The sequence below is a fragment of the Carassius auratus genome, chromosome 4 (genome assembly GCF_003368295.1).
Source record: "Carassius auratus strain Wakin chromosome 4, ASM336829v1, whole genome shotgun sequence".
NCBI lineage: Eukaryota > Metazoa > Chordata > Actinopteri > Cypriniformes > Cyprinidae > Carassius > Carassius auratus.
Window position 1 is genome coordinate 14,368,422 of NC_039246.1, and position 18,966 is coordinate 14,387,387.

Here is an 18,966-nt window from a genome sequence, read left to right on the forward strand (position 1 = left end):
AATAGGTATACAAGACAAACTTTATAAAGGCTAAACTGTTTGTTGTAGCAGTTTAAACGTAAAAATAAAAATATACATCTATAAGCAAAAGAAATGAATAGTTTTGAATTGCCACCTAGTGGTCGAATGATTAAGCTGCTGTTTTCACATTCAGTCTAGATGTTTAGAGTAGTTTGACATTCAGTGGATCATGCTATTGCATATAAGCATACATAACCGCAAGGATAAATATAGCCTAGTTTTTACGTAGCCTATTCACAGAGCACATAAAAAAGCAGCAAACGTTTAAAAATGTAATGTAAATGTAATTCTGAGATGAACTTAAAGATCATGAAGACTTGTTCACAATCACATTACATGATAATCTGACTGTCGTATATTCACGCAATATCACTGAAAGTTCGTGACAGAAAATCTACCTCTGCAGACAGGTGAACCGTGAACGCGCACAGAACCTTGAGCGTGACAGCGCCGCTTCCCTTTAAAAAGGCCGGTTTGCGTCACCTGACCAGGTCCACCGACAAGGAAGGAACGTAACGTGCATTACCAGAAAAATAAGCAAATAAAATAGCCAAGATCTACACGTTATAACACTGAAACGTGAAAACATACTTGTCTTCAAACTCCCGCCCTTGTGACGGCTGGAAAGAGACACGTCATCATCATCATCATCATCATCATCCGACCGGACGCGAAGGCTGCGAACGAATGTTACCGAGGCTCCGGAATCCTGAATAGCTTTATAGTAACGTTAGAGGATTTATCAACGGAGCGTTTCTAGAACTCGTTTTTAGGTGTTTATTTAATTAATTACGTCTCAAAAAGAACCAGTTAATCGCAAAACGCTCTGTTAGTTTCGGTTAGATGTTTTTTTTAATACATATGATAATCAAAGGTGACGGTTTAACGTATTAATTTGATTATTTATTTCCCGCGAGAGCCAGGAATCAGCTCATCGTAGTGCGTTACGTAATATAGGCATTATCCAGGGTGCTGAAACCAACCCATGCTAGACGCCTACTAGGGAGTTTTTTTTAAAAAGGATTCAATTGAGAATATATATTTTGTGCTTTTAAATACTCAAATTCATTCGCTCCGGTTGGAAACAGAAACGAGGAATTGACATTGTCAGTTTCTAGAGAGCCACCTTGGATTCCGTCTCTTTTTTTTTGTCGGCGAATATCATATGCATTTCGGCTGTCCTTCACCCTTAAGTTGATTCTTGAGGTGGTTGTCGACGCTACCGGGAGAAAATGTCGGGACAGACTCTGACGGATCGCATCGCCGCGGCGCAGTATCAGCTCACAGGATCCGAAGTGGCTCGTGCCGTTTGCAAAGCCACCACGCACGAGGTGATGGCGCCCAAGAAGAAGCACCTGGATTGTAAGTCAGACATTGTGCATGCACCCTCGTTCCTAAGACCTGGCGCTGTCCAGTTCAGCACCACAGCTCAATGTGAAACTGTGTTTACCGTGCAATTAAAATCGCTCTCTGCATTATGCATGGTTTGCACTCAGTGATGTTGTTTGCTACCAGTTGACATTTTTGTAAATGGAAAACCTGCCTTTTTAGGGTGCATTTTATATAATTAGCTTTGTCTAAAAAGTTGATTGAAGGCAAATTGAGAGCATAGAACACACCACGATGTGTCTTTATGTGGGTGGTTTGTCACAAGCTGAGAAGACAGAAGGAAATCAACTGCATTTAGACAGGACAGAGAGGCTACAAAGCATCTTCATGTCTGCCTCGAGATCTGTGTCCTGCAGGAGAAGGGCTTCTGAATTATAAATCGATTAGCCAAAGCATGCATGTATTATTTACGAAGCCAAAGGTGAGGACACACTTGTATGCAGGCAGAGGAATCAAAAGCCTTGTGTGTGTGAATTTTAGCAATCCGTTCATCAGGGAATCATACAAGATGCTTAAGATGTTTCCTGATATCACAGCCCACTTTAGGCTTTTCTGAAATCTATTCAGTCTTGGCACAGTTTAGCACCTGTGGAAAGATGCATTGTTCATTGCACAGAAATAAACTAATTTTACTTTAGGAGGGTCAGGTGTTTATGACAAGGAAATGTGTTTGATGAGTTTTTGTCTTACTACTTGTGTTAGTGTTAGTGAAGTTGTCGTGTTAGTGAAGTTGTCATGGAAAATGAAGTAGATTATTGGGGAAGGGGGAGGAGTGAGTGACATCATGATGACATGTTATCAGTTTGCACAAGAGGGTCTTCATTGGATGTTGATTCACGAGGCAACACCCAAGATGTAGATGAGTTTATCAGAACAGATTTGGAGAAATTTAGCATTATATCACCTGCTCACTAAGGGATCCTCTGCAGTAAATGTCCAAACAGCTGATAAAAACTTCATAATAATCCACACCACTCCAGTATACCAATTAACATCCTTATGAAGTAAAAATCTGCATGTTTGTAAGAAATGAATCCACCATTAAGGCATTTTGACCATTGCTTTTGACTAAAATAAAATTCCTCTATCCATAATATTGCTGTCTTCAGTGAACAGGTTGAATTGTATAAATCAGGAGAGAAGTAAGCAGATAAAGTTTACAAATGAAAACAGTCAAAAACTGTTTTGATGTGAGAGGCAAAAAGGGGATGGACTTTTTCACTGGAGGAATTGTTGTTTTCATAATTTGTCCAGAAGTGACGGTTTGGAGTTAAAATGCCTTAATGATGGATTTGTTTCTTACAAATATGCAGATTTTCATTTCACAAAATGTTAATTGATTGGCATTTTACATTTTAATTTTTGCAGGTTGTTAGGCTTTTCTGTCAGTGTTGTTGTAAATATGAATTATTAACAGTAAAATGTGCTTCTTAGAGTTGATTTAAATGTTAGTGCAATATTGTCTGTTTAGATTAATTTTCTGTATTATATTTGGCTGGATTGTTAAGTATTTTGTTGCATGACTGGATCATATACAGTAGAAATGAGACCCAAGTAGCCATTTAGTCATGTGCTCACATTAATGTGGCCTAGCAGATGTCTGTGTGTGTGTGTGTGTGTGTGTGTTTGCAATGTGTCTGTATTAACACTGCCTGTAATCCGGTCACATGAAGCACGGCGTCTTGAGCATTCCATAATCCCAGTGAACAGCACCTGCTCACATTTTTTTATGACTGATATATGTACAGGGACTGCTGTGCCATACTTCAATATATTATGAGATTATATTGCAACGTATTGCACTAGTGTTGACACACCTTTCGGAGTGTGTTTTAATCTGAACTATTCTTGGCTTCTTAACTCCACTGCAGTGTGTTCTGAAGCAGCCATATTTGCACTCCATGCTGCACTCCAAATTAAAATGAAGAAAACAATTATAATATTTTGAATACAGAAAATGAATCCTGTTTTTAGACTATTGAGATTTTTTGCATTGTTTTCATGACAATTAAACACATTTTCCACCAAATTTCCCAATGCTGAGTTCAGTTTTAATAATCATTTAATTGCAGTATTGAGAGATCTGATGATAACCACCATTGAGAATAATGTCTTTTTTGCTTTATGCTTAAAAAAAGTATTAAAATGTAAAAATTTTAGGTAACACTTTAGAATAAGGTTCCATTAGTTAATGTTAGTTAACTACTTTCGTTAACATGAACTAAGCAACAACAATCCTTCTACAGCATTTATAAGTCTTAGTTCATGTTAATTTCAACATTTACTAATGCATTATTTAAATCAAAAGTTGTGCTTGTTAACATTAGTTAATGCACTGTGAATTACCATGAACTAACAATGAATAACTTTATTTTCATTAAGTAACATTAACGAAGATGAATAAATACAGTAATAAATGTATTATTCATTGTTTGTTCATGTTAATTAATACATTAACTAACATTAACTAATGGAACCTTATTCTAAAGTGTTACCAAATTTTAAAATGCAGCCTGGAGATGTTTTCATGTTTTATTTATTTTTGAGTTCTGTTTCTTTGGTCCCATTTGATTGGAAGCTGATATTATGTCAGAAAGAAAGTAAATCTTACAGTTGTATCTTGTGTGTAGTTGATTTCTGGAAGGAACTTTATTTAGACCTATCAAGTGTGATTACCTTCAGACTTCATATACAGTGTGTTTCTAAATGTTACATTTCTACTGAATCTGGAAAACTAGATTTTCATGACACACATTTGATTTCCTTATATTGTGTTCAAAAAGTTAATATTTATAAAAAAAAAATGTATTTCCTTTTTCCCTCATGCATTCCACTGCATGCAGTATGTTGTTATGTGCAAGAAAAATATTGTTGTTTATCATTTCTGGCTGTTTCTTGCTTCCATAATTCAATTGCGGATATTAATTTCCCCCTTGAGAATCTTTCTGCTGGTTCAATAATCATAAAGCTCTCAAAGCCCTTCATCTACATTTCGGTGCATAGTGCTGTAGTGGTAAATGTGTTTTTGTGTGTGTGTGTGTGTGTGTGTGCGTGTGCAGATCTGATCTCAACCACCAATGAGACAAACGTGAACATCCCCCAGATGGCTGACACACTATTCGAAAGAGCCACTAATGCCAGCTGGGTGGTTGTGTTCAAAGCTCTAACCACGACCCACCACATCTGCATCTACGGCAATGAGGTGAGGTGCCACTTGATGATTAAACTTCTCCTTTAAGTCAAACTGTTAATATTATCACAGATACTGAATACTAAAATGCTGTGTCTTTTTTAAATCCCTGCAGAGATTCATCCAGTATTTGGCCTCAAGGACTTCCCTGTTCAATCTCAGCAACTTTATTGACAAAACAGGCTCCCATGGTGAGTTTCTGTACATTTGTGTGTGAGTTAAAGGGATGAAGACAAAAAAATTCAATTAAATTTGATGTAAAATAGTTCACCCAAAAATTTAAATTTGATGAAAATGTATTTACTCATCTTCAGGCCGTCCAAAATGTATTTGAGTTTGTTTCTTCATGGGAAGAGATATGGAGAATCTTAACATTGCATCACTGGATCACCATTTGATCCTCTGCAGTGAATGGGTGTTATCAGAATGAAAGTCCAAACAGCTAATAAAACATAATAATAATCCACTGGAAATCCGGACTCAAGCCCACATTCAACTCAAAGCTATGTGTTTGTAAGAAACAAATCTATCAAGATATTTTTAACTACAAACTGGAGAGGTGTGGATTACTTGTGGATTATTGTGATGTTTTTTATCAGCTGTTTGTACTCTTATTCTAATGGCACCCGTTCACTAGAGATTTATTGGTGAGCAAGTGAAGTAATGCTAAATTTCTACAAATCTGTCCTGATGAAGAAACAAACTCATCTACATCTTGGATATCCTGAGGGTGAGTTAAAAAAAAATTGGGTGAACTGTTCCTTTAATTATTAAGACATTTAGCATATCTATACAAGTAAATGGTTTCATTCGAAGGCTGCTTAGTGCTGTTTTTCCTTTTCTGTCTACAAGGCTATGACATGTCTACATTCATCAGACGATATGCACGGTACTTAAATGAGAAGGCGTATGCTTACCGTGCGATGGCCTTCGACTTCACTCGAGTTAAGAAAGGGTAGGTCGATGGATTCTCAGAATAGAAAGATACATTGGCAACATTTATACACTAGTTACTCCAAGTAATTAAATAATATGTCTGAGTGCATTTTAAATAGCATGGTGGTTTTTTTTTGCCTGAAGGTTAGAAACGCTTCAGAATTTATTCCCAGAGCTGTTACACTTACAGAACAAAAAGGAAATGTCATCTTGAAGTTAGAGAAAATGAAAGGATGGTTTCTCAGTATTCACAAACTAACTAACTAAGCAATCAGTCTTATGTAGTGTGTGTGTGTGTGTTTGTGTAGAGCTGAAGGAGTGATGAGGACTATGGCTCCTGACAAGCTTTTGAAGGCTATGCCTGCCCTTCAGACTCAAGTGGACACACTGCTGGAGTTTGACGTGAGTAACATCTCCCACAACGTCTGAGATTGAGCATTCTAGGTTTAGGATTAATGATTGTGGTTTCACCACTGATTTTGTTCTTTCTCTGGTTGTATTTATTTCAATGTGCTTTATCATTATTTGGTCAGGAACAGAAGATCCAACTCTATTTTATTGTTCACATTACTGTTATAAATACTCCTTCTTGTCTTGTACTCTGTCACTCCCCCATCTTTTTTCTCAGGTTCATCCTAAAGACTTGAATAATGGTATCATAAATGCAGCATTCCTGCTTCTCTTTAAGGATCTGATAAAACTCTTCGCCTCCTACAATGACGGCATCATCAATTTATTAGGTATGGGATAACTTATTTTTGATCTCAACTAAATCACATCAATACATTTTAATATATTTTAATATTTTAAACATCCATTTTGTCCTTGAAAATGGGTCTATTTTTAATTATACAGAGAAATATTTCAAAATGAAGAAGTCTGAGTGCAAGGATTCTCTGGACATTTATAAGAAATTTCTCACTCGGGTGACCAAAATTGCAGAGTTCATGAAAATTGCTGAGGTAAGGCCAGAAGCAGAGATGTTTTCAAGTCAAATATTTGGATAGAATGTCAGTTCACTGTATTTTTATTGTGTTTCTGTTGCAGCAAGTAGGAGTGGATAAGAATGACATCCCTGACATCTCTTATGTAAGTCCGCCACTTGAAACAAACATTTGTTCATTCATGTTGGTATGTCACTAACTCTTAATTAATATCAGAATCAGATCAAGTATTTATTTCTTGATGTTAATGGCTTCTAAAACATTATATCTTGGGAAGAGTCTAACAACCTTTTAAAATAATTAAGTAAATCCTTCCTAACCAAGAGTCATTATCCCAACGCCTTCCCATGGGGATCCCCAGTGCTTGCACCCCCGCGTAGTTGCAGACCTGGCAGATTCAGACAGTGAAGACTGTCCCTTTAAAGACTGCCGCAATGAAGAGCCGGTAACCATGGCGACTGATATGGGATGCAATATGCATCTCAGTGTTTTGCTTTTACCTGCTTGTATAGAAGCCCCTCCTGACTGGGCTAGTAACTAAACACTAGTTTTTAACATATGATGTTACTGGAAGTTTTGAAGCAATGATAAGAACTCTTCTGTGGAGCTGCTTTATAGTTGAAATCAAATAATTTTGCAACATTAAGAAACTGTTTTGTATGAAGTGATGTCATGCAAGTGACTTTTTTTCTCTAAGACTGAGAGGTCACATCATAATTAGCCTTTTGTTCAGAAGCTGAGAAAAGCAATTCACTGAAGTCCAGTTCCCACAGTTTGTGCTTTGAGCTGATTTTGCGGTGCTGTGTGGTTTGGGTAAAGATTTTCACCAGGTTTTGATGTGGTGTTTTATTGTTTGAATTTGCTGTGGAGATGTCATAATCAAAAATGCCCTGATGCCATGATTTTTGTACTGTCTTTACACTGCTTTCCTTTTCTCATCATATGTGTGTGTGTGTTTGTGTGTGTGTGTGTGTGTGTGTGTTATATTCTGCTGTCCTCAGGCTCCCACCAGTATTCTGGAGTCTCTCGAGGCACATATGAACAGTCTAGAGGGCAAGAAAGGGTACGAAATCCCTGAACTCATTCTAAATCACTGTAAATGTCAGAGGGGAAGTAACTCTGCACTTGTAAAACAAATGTTGCATGATAAATTTGATAGTGAAACTTGAGAAAGGCACATTACCATGGCTTGTCTCTGCAGTTATTATACTGTAAGTCTCTTTGAATAATAAATATAAAGCTTATAAATATTAATCCTAATTTATGTTCTTTTCCTCCTCCCACAATGGTTTGTTCAGGGAAGGGTGAGTATGTTTTAAGTCTCAAACATTTTCATCCGTCATATTGATTTTAAATGAAATCATCTGTTAACTTCTATCTCATTGTCTCTGCTTGTGTTCTTCAGGTCACCCACAAAAGTAAGTGGTCATTTTTATGGTTTTATTTTTTATAGATATCACACACATGTGCTCAATATGTTGCTCTGTGTTATGTTTTAGGGCTCACCCACCAATAACGTGTCTCCAACCTCCACTCCCGCCAAATCAGCCGCTGCCGTCCCCACTTTAGAGCCGCCGCGTGCTGAGGCCACGCCTGCTGCTGCTGAAACTGCTACTGAGTGAGTGACTTCACTTCCTGTCTCATTAAATACTAATTAGAATGACAGATAATATCTGAATGTGCAGCTTTCATAAGTGTTTGTCTGTCTCACCATAGTTCTCTGCTGGATCTGGACCCGTTGTCTTCCTCTGGACCTTCTACAGGAGCATCAGCTGCCCCCACGTCTTGGGGAGGTACAATCCAATCACTTACACACTTTGCAGCTCGAACCAGCATTGTTATTGTTATCTAAAGATAGAACTAATAAACATTTTAGTTAATTAAGCTTAAAAAATAAAAATAAACATTCAGAAAACGTAAACTAAATGTAAATTAAAAAAAAATGGACATATTAAAATTACTAACTGACAACCAAAACTGAAATGAAACCAAACTGCTAAGAAAAATAAATTTAAAATATTTAGAAATATTTTTAACAAACAAAAATTAATACAAATGACAAAAAATACAAATAAATACAATTGTAATTAAGTAAAAACAAATGTAAATAAAAAACACATTTAAAATATGAATAAAAACTAGAGTAATATATAAATAATAATAAAATAGCATTGGCTCAAATCTGTGAATTTCGAGGCCAAACCCAACTCAACCCAAAAACTCTAATTAAAAAAATGGCTTTGCCTGGCCTGGTTTGGACTCAAAGATGTTGGAGTAAATGTGCCAGCATGCTCAAAGTGGGTTACTTTAAAATTAAACCATAAAATATTTATATAAATAATTTATCTTATGAACATGAAACAGCATTCACAACCAATTTCACTTCCATAATGTGACATATTTTAAAGTGAAGTGGGTCATCCAGCAGGAAAAAAAAGTACTAAATTTATCTGTCTGATTAAATAATAAAAGTAGTCTCAATGACATCAGCCAAAAAACTGCATTACAATTAGGTAAAAATTATGATTACATTTGCAATAATATTCACCAGTAAATTATTGACAGTTTTATAAAAGTATATTCGATCTATTTTAATTTCAAATTGATCCATTACAAAATCAAACCCAAAGTAATGTGAAAAACTGACCTCAGTAGCAGACCTTTAACTCAGAAACTTCATTGATTAAAGAATCCGTTTTATATTCCTTATTACAAACTCTTTATGACCTGGTTTGAAATATATTTTTCTTTCTCGGTCATGTGCTTCTGTCACATCAGATCTGCTGGGCTCAGGTAAGTGCTGTTGACCTTTCATTTTATGTTAAATAAGCATTTTCATCTAATCTGATGTGTTAAATGTCTCATTCACTTTATTAAACATTTTAAACATTTTTTATAGTTAATCTGGAGAATTGATATTAGAGTATGACAAACCTAGTCTCCTAAAGCCCATTTAACATCTATGTGTCAATCCCTTAGTCTTTGCTCAGTAGAATCTCTTTCTCTCTCTCCTTTGCTTTTACCCTCTTTTTTGGTTCCTTTCCTGGTTATCTGTTGATTTACATTGTGGTTATATTGGTCCGCTGGGGGCGTGGCTATGCAGAAATAGGCTCCCTTACAACAGAGACTCTCCTTCCTGACCCAACCCCTGCAGTAGACTCCAGCTCCTCAGCCACGCCCACCACCACAGCCGCTGATGCAGCTGTTTCTTTGGCTCCTCCTCCTTCCGCTGCCGGGGCTTCCTCCGGCTCAGCGGATCTCCTCGGAGGTCAGTAGTGAGGTTTCTTCCTTACGAAGAATTTTCTGGGGGAAAAGGCTGTGCCACATTCTGAAACAGAGGAAGAAAATCAAAGATTAAATCGGAATAACAATTTGTGCTTCATTTGTGAAGTCTGTGGTCACCACTGCTCCTTCATTTGTGTCCATAGTAGAAATCTAGAGCTGCTCATCTCCCTTTCTACTTTTTATTTTCCATGCTACACTTCTGCAGTTTACATTTGACATTCATTGTACATTTAACATACACTGAATGAATTTGTATCATTGGATTATTAGTTTTAAATTGAGCAACTACAAATAGGTTTAAAGTCAAATTGAAACTTGGGTAACACTTTAGAATAAGGTTCCATTAGTTAATGTTAGTTAATGTATTAATTAACATGAACAAACAATGAATAATACATTTATTACTGTATTTATTAATCTTTGTTAATGTTAGTTAATGAAAATACAGTTATTCATTGTTAGTTCATGGTAATTCACAGTGCATTAACTAATGTTAACAAGCACAACTTTTGATTTAAATAATGCATTAGTAAATGTTGAAATTAACATGAACTAAGACTTATAAATGCTGTAGAATGATTGTTCTTGCTTAGTTCTTAACTAACATTAACTAATGGAACCTTATTCTAAAGTGTTACCGAAACTTGACCCATTTTATTTTATGTTCCTAGAGTAAAATGGGTTTGTGTTTCATATATCATTATAACTATTATTCGTAAAAGTGTGCAAGACATAAGCTGTGTACTAATTCAGGTGCTGCATCCTAAGAGGGACCACCAATATGTTTACCTTGGTCCGTTTATGTACATAATAAAAGCGTAAACTGTCTTTTAAATCGCATTTTGGTAAGGTCCACATTTGAACCACTTTAAAGTGATACATTTGTGACATTAGATAATCGAGCAAGTTGAAACTCAATGCTTATTTAAGTGTAGCTCTCTTTTAAAAAATAATGCTGTCATCCACAGCACAAAAAAGAATCTTGGAATAGTCTGTGGATCCATCATGGCCTGAGAAAAAAGAAGGGCGGATTTCCAAGAGCACATTTATAGAAGCCTACGAAGTGAGACAGTCTTCGCCACACTGCTATGGCACATTCAGTCTTGGCATGCAGCCTTTGAAGGATGTAGCCCATGAATTGCGATACAGCTTTAGTTTTAAATAGTTTAAATGCAAAACATCTTTTTATTCGAACTCTGCATGAAATGAATCTATTGTTTCTCTCTCTTTCTCTACGCTATCTACTATTTCTACTTCTCCCTTTCCTCCTTTTCTTTGGATGTTATACACCAACCCTTTGGCTATGATGCACGCTACTTCAGATGTTTTTGCGGCCCCTGCGGCTGAAACTGCTGCTGCTGCAGAAGGTGGGGCCGCAGCAACCACGCCCACTCCTGCTGCCGACAGCAATGCACCAACCGGTGGGTGACAACGGTTCACGTGCATATATGTCTATGTGAGAATGTCAGCACATAACGGGTGAGAGAGTGCATGTGCTTGCTTCTGAATGTTTCCTTTACCGGTCTGAAGGACCTCACAGAGCCTCTTATGCTGGCTCTAATCCTAATAAAGCCTCTGCTGGTCAGTGTTGAGTTTTCTGGATTGGCATCGGTGTTGCCATGGAGATTGTTATCTGTGTTGCTAGGGCGATAGTCTTTGAACACTGAAGTTGAAGCCACAAGCAGATGTCGACTTGTTAAATGTGCAACAAAACCCTCTCCAACTTCCACTTTCTTTTTTATTCTTCCTTCTCTGAAATTTCATCCATAGGACAACTTTATATAAGTCTTTCAGAGCCTGGAAGATGTTTTTAAATGCTCATCCTCTTCTCCCGGTAGATCCCTTCACTCCAGCGGCTGGTGCTGCTGATAACTCCCATCAGTTGGACCTGTTCTCCATGCAGCCAGTAGATGACAGTAACTCTCTCTTTAGCTCAGTGGCACCCAACACCGTCCAGGCGTCTCTCTCCACAACCACCAGCACTGTAGCCCCCGCTGCTTCCCCAGCCCCGACGATAGACCTGTTTGCTGGTAAACCTCCTTAGGCTAGAGATTTGGCAAGACAACATTATTAAAATCTGGATCTTTTCCTTTCCTGTTGTTTTTCAGCAAGTGCTTTTATGGGAAGGTCCACCCATTGACAATTATGTCATGATTTACTACCCATACTCATGTTGTATCAAACTTTTAGGACTTTCCTTGTATGACTCTGTGAAATATAAAAGATGCTGCTCTGAAAAGTGTTGGCAACCAAAGTTTCAGTACCCATTGACTTCCATGATATGCAGAAAAAATGGAAGTCAGTGGGATCCGGAGCTGTTTGCTTATCAGCATTTTTTCAATATATCTTACTTTTATGTTCTGCAGGAGACAGAAATGCATGCAGGAACAACATGAGGCTGTTAATGATGACAAGTTTTCCTTTTTGGGTACCTTAAAAGGGAACAGTTAAAACTTTTTGAATAAAGTGTTTGCACTTTAAAGAAGATACTTGTTCCAGTGTTAGCATAAATTCACATTTGCATGTGGTTAGCCATGGTAATGGAACTTTTATAAGGTATCTTCAAGTTTGGTTTATTTGGTCTTTTTTATTCTATATTTTCATTTGTTTGGTTTGTGTTGTGTATTAATATTATTTATGTTTATGTCTATAAATGTTGTCTTGTTTTTAGGCTTTTTTGATCCCATGCCAGACTCATCTGTTTCCAAAACAGACCCAAACCCCTGTCTAGACCTGTTTTCAGCAGGTACATGCTCCATCCACTCATACCCTGTCTCACTTGGGCTTTGTTTAGTTTTTTTGTCTATTCTGTCCTTGACTGTGCAAGATGAGCTAAATATGCTTCTCTCCCTGGGAAGCCTAAAGGAATTGTCCAACCGATAAACTGATTCCTCTTAGTCTCTTAGGCCTTCACTGACCTCTTAATTATTCAAAATCTTTCCCTCTATGTTTCTTTTGAAACATCTCCAAGACCCATTAGTTATATTATCCCCACTTATAAACCCTTCTATTTTCGCTTTTTCTCACAAACCTGTCTTCATCTAGAAGTCAGACTCTGGTTTTGACCTAAAACTAATGCATTTATGGGTGTTGCTTTACATAGTTGCATAGTTACTCTTCAAATAATGGATGTAGAACAAGCAGGACTTTAGGTGTCATCTAAACCCGTTCCTGTGCTCCAGATGTGTTTCGTCCTCCTGCCGCTGCTCTATCGGCCCCCATGAGCTGGCCAGACAGCGGAGCAAATCTGGACCTGTTTGGGGGTTGGTAACTTCCCAGTGTGCATGCTGGGGGTTTGATTTGCATGTCTTGACCAGATGCTTGCTGTGGATTCTCTTAAAAGCTGATGGTTGATGAACCAGGAGGTTTCTGAACTGACCAGTCAAAAGACATTAATTAGGTGTTGGTGTGTGCTCTTGTGCGAGTTTGTTTCCATTTCCGACTTTTATTTATGTTTGATAACACTTTCTCTCTCTGGGGTTATTTCTCAGAGTAATGGCTTTGGCTCACTTTAAACTTTTTTACCCTCATGCTGCGTGGATGGATCAGAATCTGCAGGCACTGGAGAGGCCAAACCAGCCGCAGCAGCTGCTGGAGGAGATCTGATGTCAGGTACATCCCCTGCAGCGTTCGTGACTTCTTTCCTTTTTTCGTCATGTCATTTTCATTGCACTCTCAGAACAAAAAGTACATCCTTTTTTACCATACTTACCACTAATTGGGTACATCAAAGTAACATGTTAGTACCTTTTGAAAGCTTTGGTACCTTTTTTTTGAGAGTGTACAAAGAGCCAAATTTTTGTCTGGTGTTCAAAACAGTCATGGCTACAATCATCATAGTCCATGATAGTCCATAGTCCATCAGAAAAAAAAAAACATGTTTACAGCCTGGTTCAAAAAATTATTTTGGGTCTGTATAGCTAATTTTTTTCCTTCATGACAACTGTGGGGGTTTTTAAAAAAAAATTTTTTATAGCTCATCCGTTTAAATTATATTAAGCCTGAAAGTTCTGCATAATTAAGGGCGTGGCTACTTGAGTGACAGGTGGATTGCCACTGCTGTCACCGCCAATGAGCTAGGTGGGCATGGTTTCAGCAAGCACCTCCTGCCTTTTTGCCCATCTTCTATCATACGTTGTGCGGTGACATGTTACCAAGATTGCGACGGCCGCCTCCGCCCACTTTTGGCTCCAAAAACGCTCTTTGGAAAGCTATAGGTGTTTCACGGACACTACGTCCATGTTTTGATACAGTCTATGGTCTGTATGGTTCTGTGATGGTATTGATGTGTTGAGATGAGATCAGTTTTGTTTCCATCTGTTTCTCTCATTCATCTCTGCTCTACATGGACTGAGAAAGTCTCACAATGCCTTGCTGCTTAATTCTGTTCTCTTTTCTCTCATTCACTCTCACTCTTTTGTGCTCATCTGGTCTGTTTCTTCCGCTTCTTCATGCTGATCATGTTCTTCTTCCATTTCTCCTTCCAATGTTTCAAATTCCTCTCTATCATTTTTTTTACCTTCATTTTCCCCTCTCTTTCCCTTCATCTGGCTCTTGGGTCATTGCTTGCTTCCTCCTGTGCTACTGGTGAGTTCTGATGCTCCTACACCAGCTGCAATCCCACAGTACATTGCTGCATTGCAGAATAGGGCAATTCAACTGAAAGACTGCTAGCCAAGCTATGAATATAACAAGATGGGTAGATGGATGAATGGACGTTTGAATGCTTTACAAAGGTCTCTAGAGTGACATTCTGTGCAACAACATGTAGAAACTAATAGTAGAAAAGTACATTATCCGAATATTGTTGCCTTTAAACTTGTTTCACAGCATATGCGTAAGCAGTAGCACGTATTCATTTCAGTCCCTATATTAAAAGGTTATAGGATTCACACTGCACATGTAAGCACTGCAGACTATTTTTGCTGAACTTAGTGTCCTAAATTTAGCAGAAAATATGTTGAAAATGCACTAGTGAAGTAAATTACTCACCCTTTGTTTCATGAAAAAAGACGCCTGAAAGACGCTTGAAATCTTTTAGTATTATTATTATGTTCTGCTTATCCGTGCTGTGTGAAACAAGTTTTATACTTTAAATGATGATAGTATTATGTTGAAATTAATGTTTAATGGCTTTGTGTGACTGTAGTTGATGATAGCACTCAGCTCTCTTTCTTACTGCTCTCATTTTTTCGATTTTTCTTGCTATAGAGATATGCAATGTATAACGGTTGTTAATGTTCAGTTAAGCTCCCTTTTGTTACTCAGAATCAAGCTCACTATGTTCCTCTTACTCTTCATTCCCTCTTAAAGCTTTTGATGGATTGGGTGATGTGCTCATGCCAGCTATGGCTCCACAGGCAGCAGGGGCCACCTCACCGGTCAAACCCATGGGAGGAGATCTGGACTCAGCTATGGCCAACATGACCAGCAGTACGTTCTCATCTACTTTTCACCTGGTGAACTCCAAAATCATACAGTCTCAACATTAAAGTTTCCGGTAACACTTTCTATGAAGCCTGTATTTATAATACATTAAGGCATTATAATGAATTCATAAGGCATTATAAAAAATCTTATAATATGTTGTATCATCTCATGAATATTCATAAGAACAGTTTTAATATATTATAATATTTACTTATTCGTGGTTATAGCTTTAAAGAGTATGATGATTTATAACACAATGAACACGTTGCATCAGCTATTACAATGGTTTATACTGTACTTCTCATAGTTATAATGTATTTTAAGTCTCATATCTTGGCACTTTCCTGATGCTACTTAAAGCAGCCAAAGACCACTTATAAGTAGTAATAATAAAACACGTTTAAGAACCTTTATTTTAAAGAGTATAGCCAAATAGAATGTTACAGAAGTTACAATACTTCTAAAACTAAAAATTTAACTTCTTTACTAGAATCTGTGGTTCCATGAAGAACGTTTAACATCCATGGAATCTTTAAATTCCACAAAATGTTCTTTATAGTGGAAAAGGTTCTTTAGATCATTAAGAAAAAAAAAATATTTTTAGAATTGTTGACTAAAAGATTCTTTGGGGAAAAAAATTAATTGTTCTTCATGACATCATAGCAAAATGTAAAATTATATATTTCTGTGTCTGTGCTTGCAGATTTGGCAGTGGGGAACCAGAAACCGTAAGCTACAGTAACTTCCTTCTCTCTATTTCACCATATTTTCTTGCCCTCTTCAAATAAATATTTCTGTACCTGTTCCTTTTCTATTTCTATCTCTCTCCCTCTCAGGGGTGAAGCAGCTGGAGGGGCGAACTGGCAAGCGCAGGTACCCACCCCTAGCTGGGGCGTTACCATGGTAAATGTTGTGTTGTTCTGTAGATGTGGGGTGGAGTTGCATGGCTTTGAGCAGCATGGCGTAGAGCCAAACACAAGCGTCCTTTTCTCCCCGCCTCTCTCTGGGCTCCTATCAGTTAAATCAACAGGAATAAAGAGGCAGAACTAATTTAAATATTGTTGAAATATTGAAAAATCTGATAATTACACACTTTAAAAAGATGTTTAAAACTTTGAATTAATAAAATCTATAATCTTACTTTTACTTGCATTTTTGTGCATTGTGAACAAAGCCAAAAGAGTAGTCAAGTCAAGTCAAATTTACTTGAATATCACTAATCAAAATGCATATTGCATCAAAACTATAGATCCCCACACATTGCATGTGGGGTAATAACAACACTGTGTCCACAAATGTAGAATTAGTTCCAATTACTTATTAAATTGTGGCTACATTGAATTAATTAATTCACAAATTTTAATTAAATCAAATGAGAGAATGAATTAGTGCAACTTGGTTACGGTTTACTAAAAAGGAGAGAACAAATTCTTAATTTGTGGCCACAGTAAATATATTTTTGTCTGCACATTGTTTTGTTTGCTAGACATGACATGACATACAGCCAAGTATGGTGCTCCATACTCTGAATTGGTGCTCTGCATTTATCCCATCCAAAGTGCACACACACAGCAGTAATTAGTAATCACACCGTAAACACACACCCGGAGCAGTGGGCAGCCATTTAAGCTTCAGACCTATTTGGCTTGACAGCCGGTTCCTTCTCTATTTCTTTTCTTTTTATACTGCTAAACATGTAAGCATGCACATGCCTCATAAAACATTCAAACTCACAGTTACATCAGACCGTTGACCACCATCCCAGGTGTGTGTGTAGGTTCCCTCCTGTGTGTCTGTATGCCATAGAGTCGTTTTGTTCAGGTGTTGTCCTGTTCTGTGTGGTTTGGTGCTAACCTCCCTACCCCCATCCCTCCGACCCACTTAGAATTCCCCTCTAGGGGTCTGTCCTGTCATGGGATCCCCGTCAACGTTTGGCATGGTAAGATTGTGTGTTTATGTGTATGTGCATGTGTGCAGGCACATGTGTCTCTTACTGTGTCTCTGTGTTACTCACAGCCTGGTGCAGGAGCTGCTCCCATGATGCCTGGCTCACCGATGATGAGACCACAGTTTCCCGCACCAGGAGCCCCTGGACAACCGGTATTTTAGACATACATGCATTTGAATTTACTGATATAGTCATTTAGCCAAGAATGTTTTGTCTGTAAAAACACTTACACATTCTTGATTCTTGCTCTTCAGATGTCTCCAGGAATGGCCCAGAGTCCCAGGAAGCCTCCCCCTCCTAAAGACCCTCTCGCTGACCTCAATATCAAAGACTTCATGTAGATGAGCAGCTGGTGTAAGTTTCACTACAGCTAGAGCAGATGTGCAATTTGACGACAGGACACACAATGAGACACAAGCTAAAATACATTTTCATCTGATGCATCTACTTTTAAACAAAGCATTTACACAAGGCTGTAACCACCAGGGGAAGACAGTCCAATTTGTATTTACTCAATATTCAGTATCTCAAAGCTATATATCTGTTATAGCTATAAAACTATATGTCTGTACAGTCAGTCAAGATTTGGGACTTCTCATACACACATCACACACACGTATATATATATATATATATATATATATATATATATATATACGTGTGTGTGGTGTGTGTATGAGAAGTATAATATATATATACGTGTGTGTGGTGTGTGTGTGTGTGTGTGTGTGTGTGTGTGTGTGTGTGCTGTAAATAAAATCCTATTTCAGTCTTTTTACTTAAACATTTCAATGTTACTTACCATTTTTTCTAAGTTGGGCAATGTACTAGCATATTTTTTCCAGTGTATAATACTAAAATCTCTTTCTTCTTTCTCTATTGCAGTTGTCACACTTATTGTGCAGCCCTGATGAATCAGACGTGTGTATTCTCTCTTCCATTCATCACATTCAGGGACTCCAGTCCCTCCTTTTATCCCTTTCCCTTCCCTGTCTGTTTTTGTAGCACAAACCGTGAACGTGAATAAGTATGTGTGTGTACATGTGTTTGTATTTCAATGTTCTCAGTTACTTCAGATATATATATATATATATATATATATATATATATATATATATATATATATATATATATATATATACAAAAATGTAAAAAAGTACTATGAAACATGAGAATGGCAGATGCATTCTTCAATGTGCCTCTGCAGGTCTCTTGATAGATGTGCATTCATTTTTCCTGGCTCGCTTTCAGTGGGTAATCAAATCAAAAGTGTGACGTTTTCTGTGGAAAATGTTTTTTTTTGTTGCTGTGGTTAATATCACTGGGCCGGTCTTTGTCATCATCAGTCGAGTACGAGTCATCTTTTGACCATGGAAGAACTTCTGAGGGAACAATATTAACGTATTGAGAATTATGATAGTGTCTCACACACTGTTTGATTTTTATCAATGCCCTTTGATTTTTTTTCGTATCTATGAATTGTGAGTTACATGCAAAATGTGGCTATTTGATGAAAATACATATGCATTTTAAAATATTTTAAAAGACAGATTGTTTTGAATATCCTTAGTCTTTATTTTGAGATAAAAATGCTGAATATATTTTAGTTATGTCAGAAGTTTACTTTGCATACTACATGACTAGTTAGTAATCCCATTTATCCCATTTGGCACAAGACACAAGGCACTGAGCTGAGTCCTGCTAGTATGTACAGTATAATATCGCAGCAAGTAGATCATCTGTTGTGTAAAGGGGACGCCGGTGAGCCAAATCAGATTCTATCAGGACCAAGTTAACGTACGTCTTAATCAACATATCAGGAA

The 18,966-nt window shown here is 37.4% G+C and overlaps 1 protein-coding gene across 3 annotated transcripts; it reads left to right on the plus strand.

The window, feature by feature from the left end:
- The first annotated feature begins 668 nt into the window (after window positions 1-668).
- On the plus strand, window positions 669-18,191 carry LOC113059866 (clathrin coat assembly protein AP180-like). 3 transcript variants are annotated; one of them, XM_026228511.1, is made up of 24 exons: window positions 669-1,383; window positions 4,470-4,612; window positions 4,716-4,791; window positions 5,453-5,555; window positions 5,845-5,938; window positions 6,165-6,276; window positions 6,392-6,498; window positions 6,584-6,625; window positions 7,482-7,543; window positions 7,779-7,784; window positions 7,886-7,898; window positions 7,980-8,098; window positions 8,197-8,273; window positions 9,259-9,273; window positions 9,584-9,748; window positions 11,088-11,186; window positions 11,604-11,795; window positions 13,315-13,377; window positions 15,079-15,198; window positions 15,899-15,923; window positions 16,032-16,098; window positions 17,212-17,295; window positions 17,398-17,497; window positions 18,029-18,191. In XM_026228511.1, exons 1-23 carry the CDS (start codon window positions 1,254-1,256, stop codon window positions 17,482-17,484), a joined length of 2,001 nt encoding a protein of 666 aa, XP_026084296.1. In that variant the 5' UTR covers window positions 669-1,253; the 3' UTR covers window positions 17,485-17,497; window positions 18,029-18,191. The 3 variants fall into 3 exon arrangements, with proteins under 3 accessions (XP_026084296.1, XP_026084306.1, XP_026084315.1); XM_026228521.1 differs by lacking the exon at window positions 11,604-11,795 and having other exon boundaries at window positions 670-1,383; window positions 18,029-18,190; XM_026228530.1 differs by lacking the exon at window positions 11,604-11,795 and having other exon boundaries at window positions 670-1,383; window positions 15,112-15,198; window positions 18,029-18,190.
- Window positions 18,192-18,966: the final 775 nt, after the last annotated feature.

Excerpts from the sequence above, each read along its gene's own strand:
- LOC113059866 (XM_026228511.1), top strand. The coding sequence starts at position 1,254 with ATGTCGGGACAGACTCTGACGGATCGCATCGCCGCGGCGCAGTATCAG. Across the intron at positions 1,384-4,469 it reads CAAGAAGAAGCACCTGGATT|ATCTGATCTCAACCACCAAT; the intron begins GTAAGTCAGACA and ends GTGCGTGTGCAG. Across the intron at positions 15,199-15,898 it reads TATGGCCAACATGACCAGCA|ATTTGGCAGTGGGGAACCAG; the intron begins GTACGTTCTCAT and ends CTGTGCTTGCAG.